The sequence below is a fragment of the Protopterus annectens genome, chromosome 13.part0, assembly GCF_019279795.1.
Source record: "Protopterus annectens isolate FY-2018-M chromosome 13.part0, PAN1.0, whole genome shotgun sequence".
NCBI lineage: Eukaryota > Metazoa > Chordata > Ceratodontiformes > Protopteridae > Protopterus > Protopterus annectens.
The window spans coordinates 964,827,412-964,835,215 of record NC_056747.1 but is presented as its reverse complement, the minus strand read 5'-3'; the positions used below and the strand labels follow the sequence as shown (position 1 = coordinate 964,835,215).

The following is a 7,804-nucleotide window of genomic DNA, read 5'->3' as shown; positions in this document are numbered from 1 at the left end:
GAGAGTTTGTGTAATCTGACCTGCAGTATGCTAAAAAGGCTATCTGAAAACCTTGCCTCTAGCTGAACATGTGACTTACAGAGTACTAAAATGTAAACAAACTCCTCTAGCAAAAAATCTGAGCCAGTGCCCCTTTAAGAACTAAACACGAGATTGTTTGACGTCGCCGGATATGTAATGTAAAAACAAAATAAACACTATTGTAACCAGTTTAAAATGCAAGGAATATATTACGATCTACTGTTTCACACTTCAAATGACACGCACAGAATGTGTCGGTGGTCATATATTTACTGATAACGTACATTTTACGTGTGAAAGACGCTGCATTGTGTTTTATTACACATGAACTGTTTTACTTAGGCTGCTACTAATTCACCGGTTCGATCTATTTCTCCTGTGAGCTTGAAGTTTCCAGCAAGTGCCAGAGTTGTATTATGGAACCTGATACGAGGGTGGGTTACACAGCAACTCGTTTGCATAATGTATTCAAACCCCTCCTTCATAACTGACTGGTAAAGCACTGAAGATTCCGGAACTGTCGGGAATGCAAACAGCATGTATAAAGGCTGCAGTGCTCAGCTCATTGACAGCAAATCTGACAACATAAGCACGCAACAGCAGAAGAAGGAGAAATAGCAAATACAGACACAATGCTACGGTACCCAGCTTTTCGAACTTCTTTCAGCCCTCTGTATGCATCACAGGAACCAGGGTTCACAGCTTGGCCATTCAGCCTGAGCACCTTTGAACAGCTGGAAAGGGAACTGCAGACAGACCTGCACCAAATGAGGCGAACAATGAACTTCATGAATGAGATCTTTCAGCAGCTGTCGGACGATGTCCTGGAGAAAAGAAAACTCCCTGTGGACAAACTGCAAACTAGAAGGGAAAAAGATCCAGGCAGCAGAATACAAAATGATGAGAAGGGCTTCTCACTGTCTCTGGATGTTAAACAATTTTCCCCAGAAGAACTGAATGTGAAAGTAGCTGGTAGAAAAGTCACTGTGGAAGGAAAACATGAAATGAAAAGTGAGGATGGTGAAACAGTTTTCTCTTATGAGTGCAATCAGTTTAAGAAGGAAGTCCTGTTACCAGAGGATGTGAAATCTGAAGTAGTAATTTGTTTGCTGTCCCACAATGGTGAACTTGTCATTGCAGCCCCACGACTGTCCTCACCAGCTGTGACAGGTAGAGACATTCCCATCTCTATCACCACAGACAAAAGCAGTGGAAAGGAGGATGAAAATGAGAATGCAGATAAAACGGACAAGAACAAAAAGCAGGAAACATCTTCAAATGAGGGAAATTAAGTTGCAACTGCACAGACTGCCTAGCTGTACAAAGACTGGCATTTCTCTTACGTAATGCTGTGCTTTACTATTTGAACAATTAAACTACGTTTTTGCCCTTGAAAATGCCTAGAATGCTGTCATATATTTCATATTTTTAAGAACTTATTCTTTTGTTCAAATGTACAGAATTCTCAGTGGGCAGACATTCAGTTTAGCAATGCTATTTTGTATGATTCACTCAAAACTTTATTTTACCACAATTGCCTGACCTCGAATTGCTTTTGTATGTCTTCATGTTTCTTATTTCTTTAAATTTACAGTAATAGTCATGGATGTTTTTTTTTTCCTTTCCCACATATTTTGTTAAATAAATAAGTTGCTGTTATATTTACACCTGACTTAACTTTCTTTCATTTCTCAAAATGATGCAGATTGTAAATTATTTTTGCTTGTCATTTAGGTTACTTAACAAACGTACCCGAGTGTTAAACTGCAGCTTGACAGGAACTGGGTAGAGACATGTGAAATAATGCATTAGAACTGGATTTCTCAGATCTTGTAAATAAAGGAGTGGCATGAAACATTGTGGAAAATACAGTGATTAATTAATAGTACCTGCTTCACCACCCCCCATGACCACACATACAAACTTTCAATCAAACCAACAGTGTAAGCGAAATGTGGGGTGACGGTGGTGCAGCGATTAGCGTTGTCGCCTCACAGCAAGAAGCTCTCCGGTTCGATCTTCGACTGGGGTGTCTTCTGTGCGGAGTTTGCATGTCCTCCTTATGGTGATGTGGGTTTCCTCCGGGTACTCCGGTTTCCTCCCACATCCTAGGCGTGAGTGCATGTGTGGGTGTGCGGCGTGTGCCTTCTGTAGAAGGTTGGGCACCGGGCTGGCAACTCGACACCATCAAAACTCCACTGCCACTCGTGAGGGGACAAGGTGATTCACTGTGGCGACCCCTAACCGGGAAAAGCCGAGAGCGAGTTGATCAGTGTAAGTTAAATTGTTTGGCACGAACTTCTGTCTCCTAAGAGTCAGTCACTAACAAACAAATGATGTTGCGCACACACACACACACACACACACACACACACACACACACACACACACACGTTAATAAAGACAATGCCACCGGGGTCTTGCAATGCAATACGCATTTATGTCAGACATATTACTATAACCCAGTAACAATATGCTCATAGGCAAAAACAAATCCGAAAATCCCATGCCTTTTAGAGTTTGATACCCTTCAGATCATTCACTTATTCATGCTTTCATTCTCAGTACACCCATTCACCCCTTTTATGGCAAAACATAGGGTTAAGGCAGTATAAAGCAATACATCTGAAATTTTGCAAAAAATGTTAGGTCTGAATCTGATAAAACCAGTAAGAGATTTAAGAAATGATTCTATACAGACGATTCTACTGTGCAAACTACACATGCAAAAGGGACTCATAAATAACAGATTCAATAAGTAATTATACAATAAATTACCATCTTTGCTTAGATATGCAAAGACCTAAGCTCTGTGTTAATAAAGAATGGTTTGTCTATAGACATAAACTTTTTAAGCAGTTGATGTTATTAAATTATTGTGTTCTGAGCAAAGAAACTTCAACATATAATAAGTCTGCGTGTAAATGTAACACTGTTGAGACCTAGAAACCTAAAAACTGTATTAGCTGTTTTTTTCTAAATTTGCAGCCGAGTTATGATTGCAGGTCTTGAAGAAACACCCTGTCCTTCCCCTTCCCACTTCTGATGAACCCTAGAGATCTAGTTTAGGGGTTCTTCAGCCCGAATCAAAGCATAATTTTTAAGTTTGTGTTTGCATTTGCAGTTTACTGTTTCTGAGTTCTTCATCTGTATGTTAGTAAATGTCTAGTAATCCAAGTCCCATGCTTCATAAATGTATAAGGTAAATGTGCAAATACTGCAGCTGCACTTATATATAAATAAAGTTCTCAGAACTGTGATGGAACACCCACTACAGTCGGACATATATGAATCTGTGTAAACTTGTCTAAAGTAAATACTGTGAAACAAACCCATAAACTGAATGATTTAATGTACTTTCAGTAATCAGGACTGAGCACAGAGATGTGCTGCTCTCATGAATTTTCCATGAGAACCTAACGATGGTTATGGCGCATCGCCATTGGTGAGCAATTTGTCAAAACTTTTACAAGGTTATATGAACAACTCTGTTGTAGGTTTTATAAGTTAAAAAGAGGCATAAGGGCAGTTGGAAAAAGGGGAGAGAGTAGACAAGGAAACAAAAAGTAAGGTATTAAGAGGGTTGTGCTAGAAGAGATATGAGAGGATGGGTAACATTTTTTAGCTGGGGATAGATCCCATTCTTCCTAATATTATAAATACGGCAAGGATTTGATATGTAGGTTCAATCATAGAGGCCAAAATGGTCAGGATTTACATGGGGCTAAATTAGAAGCTGACCTTCACATTCACAAAGCAAAGGCCAGGCGGGGTCAATTAGGTTAACTAATACTTTCAGTGCCAATTATTTTTAATTATTCATGTGATTAATAAATATTGACATATTTTACTGTGTGACAGTATATTAGCAGATTTGTTGCCAGCTTAATGGAAATTTAATTACAGAAACAACAAAACCCTTTCACGTTATTTTCTGTACAGGGCAAACCTCTTGGACTTTTCAAGAGAGAATCTCATCACACTTGAGTGATATGTGATGTAAAGAAATGAGATGCACCCATTATAGGCATTCTTTAGATCACCCAGGCTGCACATTTACCTTTATAGGAATTGATGTAGTTAATATATCCATCCAATACAGATTGGATTAGGAAAGAGATAAATGTATAGACATAAACATTTAAGACAAACAGGACAGACAGAAACACTATGTTGGGCTGACAGCTGGAAGGGGAGGCAAATGTACTCACGGAGGACAGACATAAAAGGGATAGTGATGAGTACATACACAGCTTGTACCACCTGGGTAGATAGCCTCACAGATATCCCTGCCCTGGTGTTCCACGTGGGGGGACTCTAATGATGATGGGGTTAAGGTCTCCTTTGATTTACTGGTTGCAACCAACCAGACAGCGAGTCTTGCACCCACTGAAGAATGCATTCATATGAGTGCCACACCTCTCCACTGCTTATGAACCACAGGTCCACCATGTCCTGTAGCTCAGGGTGTTGGCTTGCCAGGCTGCCATGCCTTGGGGTACCCATAGGGGAGCAGTTACCACTTCCATCTTGTGAAGCAGTTGGTGATTGTTCCTGGATTTAGGTTGACTGTGGTCAAGGAGCCCCAGGCTCACTTGACTCAGCAGTAGGAAACAAAATGGAGAATCATCACAAAGGATTCACAGATGTTTAATAGAAAATGCCTTTACTTCATGGAGAAAATAAAGGCAGTGATATTTTTATTCAGGACTTTTAAAGTGGCAGTAGTTAAATATATGATAGCAGTTAATTATCATAACAGTAAATACTGGTATCTGCAAGTTCAGTTAGATATTTCTTGCACTGCATATTTTGAAACCTTTCTAATATTGCATTTTCTTAATCATGACTGAATAAATCTATGCCTTTATGGAATGTATACAAGCTACTATTACATGCACTTTTGGCAGTGACACCTTGACAGTGCTGAATTTCAAACATTTGTAATGTGTACTAGTATAATCCTCATTACTGAAGTAATCTGTATTTCTGACCACGTTTTCTTGCTGTAGCTATGAAACCTTAATGATATATGGATTCCTATTTATGGTTGAATAACTACTTTTGCTTTTCAGTTCTTGTTGATGGTAAACCATATTTATAAGGATCAGAAACCAGCTTGACCTGTCTTGTCAAGCATAGCCTATCGTTCACTAAGATCTCATCGGGGACTGTGAAATAGGACAACATATGAAGGGATTCATAGAAATGGTTATTGTCTATGCAGCGTACTTCAAACAGTTGCGTTACACTTTGAACTGCAATTTCTATAGTCTTTTCCTACATAGCTTTTAACTTTTTTTGGTTTTTAAACCCTCCTACCCTTCAGTCTCCATATTCCATGTAAAAATTGTAACCCTAAGAAATGTAAGCAAGCTGCTAAAGCATAGAAATTGGGATATTTGAAAATAGTTACATTTATTGTCATGCTAGTCATTAAGGTATCTATCCTGTAAAACGGTGTTATGCTTGCCTTTAGAGAAAGAAAGGAACGGCAGTTCTGAACTTCTGCACTGGATACATTCAGATGCACAAATGCCTTTGGAAATGGGAGGGTGACTGAGGTATTTGCTTATTCCCGAACAACTTTGCTCCTATGGTTACTTTGCAGACAGTCAATTTCAGGATAGACAGAATCTTGTAGATGTTGCTGTTTCTAGTGTTATTGATAATCTGAACTGATTTATTTCCATTAATGTTCACTTTGTAATATATGCTTTTTATGTTGCTAACATTTTAGTTTCATAGGTGTTTACTAGGCTAACAACCACAAGGGGCTTTTTAAGCCTAACCATGCATCCCAAATCTCTGACAAATTTTGATACCTTTGATAAGTGTAAGCATGGACCTGGGAGGTGAACCATTAACAGGCTGCCTGTATCCATTAGAGACATGGGTGCCAAACCAGGGATGAATTTCCAGTTTTGCATCCAATTGTTTAAGTTGGACGTCAACTGGGTTAGGGAGGAACTCTGCTTCACATGGATGGGGTGCCTGTTCCATAAACAGGGTAGTCTCTGGGATACATATCTATCTCTCCAGCAGGTCCTATTTATATCACAGGCAAGGTTTAAGTCTTTAGAATAGGTAATTCTAGTTCTGCTTGTTTTGTGGGTATGTAGGAGATCCATCAGATTGGGGTCTGACAATGCCCTAAATGCCAGGTGTAGATCTCCCCTCAAAAGCCTATAAGAGACAGACTACAGGCATAGGGTCTTAAAGCAGTCTGCATAGGACATTTTATTTACACCCAGTATCCTTTTAGTGAGGAACCTTTGTGGATGTTCCAGTTAGTTACGGAGATGGATGACTTCCCAAAGGATACTACTATGCATTTCGTGGCATTTTAGTCCGTGGCTCTGACACCAGTTGTTTGTCTGTGTAAGCTCCTCCTGGAGAACATTTGTGTCAGTGTGAGATTCAGTGACAACTCCTAATTTGCAATCATCTGCAAATTTAGTCAGCCAGGGACCACTGACATTGGCTTTGACTTCTGAGAAGTAAATGCCAAAAAGGAGCGGTCCAAGGACTGATCCCTGAGGGACTCCACTTGTGACTGGCCTCTTTTAGAGGTGGATTCCCCAATTCTAACTTCCTGGGTCCTGTCTCTGAGCCAGTTGGCTATCCACCGGGTGACATGCAAGTTTATACCGGGTCTATATTATAAGATCGAAACTTCAGGTAGCTGAATACCTAAAGATCAATCTGTAAATGTCGAAAGCTGAATACCGCGAATGGCCACTTCCGCAAATTTTTCATCAGGAAAAGAATTCGCTTGGCCGTTATGCAGAGTTTGCCCTTTTCTCCAATGTAGAGCAATCTCAGAGTTGGTGTATTTAGTTAGGGGTGTGGGGAGCACATTTGAGTTTAAAAGTTTGTTTTGTTTTCTACAGCCAAGGGAATTTTTTCCCTGTGTGGAAGTGGCCGTTCGTGGTTTTTAGCTTTCGACGTTTAGTGATCGATCTTTAAGTATTCGGCTACCTGAAGTTTTGATCTTATAATATAGACCCATTTGTACCTAGCCTCTTGAGTTTGTCAATAATGCCCAAGTGAGGTATTGTGTCAAATGCCTTGGCCAGGTCATGGTAGGCAGTGTGACCGATTTTGCCCTCAGCCATTGCTTTGGTGACCTTCTCAAATAAGTCCACCAAGTTGACTAGGGATGATCTGCCCTTGATGAAACCAAATTGGGTTGGGTCCAGTGTCTGGAGGTTTACTATATCTCTACTGATCATCTCCATGATAATTCTTTCCATGGCTTTACATATAAGACTAGTGAGACTTATGGGTCTGTAGTTTCAGGGTCTGTAGATGGCCCACCTTTGTGCAGAGGGATGACTGTTGCCTTTCTCCATTTATAAGGCACAAAGCCTGTTTGGAGGCTACAGTTAAGTAGTAATTCCAGAGGCCCTGATAGGTCATGTTTCATGCTATTTAGAAGGCATCCTGGGATATTGCCTGGACTCAATTATGCAATGTTCTTGGTCTTAGAGAGAGCATTAAGGACCTGTTCCCTAGTGATAGTAGGGGGAGTTACATTTGATGATATTTCCTGAGGGAAGGTGGAGGGGGAGAGAGGGGTAAAGTTGGAACTGAATTTATCAGCCAGGAGGTTTACTATATCTTCTGGTTCAGAAACGGTGTCTCCATTTACAATGAGCTCTGCACACAATTGTATATTGCCTTTGAGGTTGTGGACATAGCTAAAGAATGCTTTGTGGTTGTCTTTGGCCTTGGAGGTCAAACTAACCTCAAATTTGGCTAGACTTTATTTGTCCTCTGA

General features: G+C 40.2%; 1 protein-coding gene across 1 annotated transcript; it reads left to right on the top strand.

Moving 5' to 3' along the window:
* The first annotated feature begins 512 nt into the window (after positions 1–512).
* On the top strand, positions 513–1,693 carry LOC122787820 (heat shock protein 30C-like). The gene has a single exon (XM_044054727.1). It carries the CDS (start codon positions 654–656, stop codon positions 1,311–1,313), a length of 660 nt encoding a protein of 219 aa, XP_043910662.1. The 5' UTR covers positions 513–653; the 3' UTR covers positions 1,314–1,693.
* Positions 1,694–7,804: the final 6,111 nt, after the last annotated feature.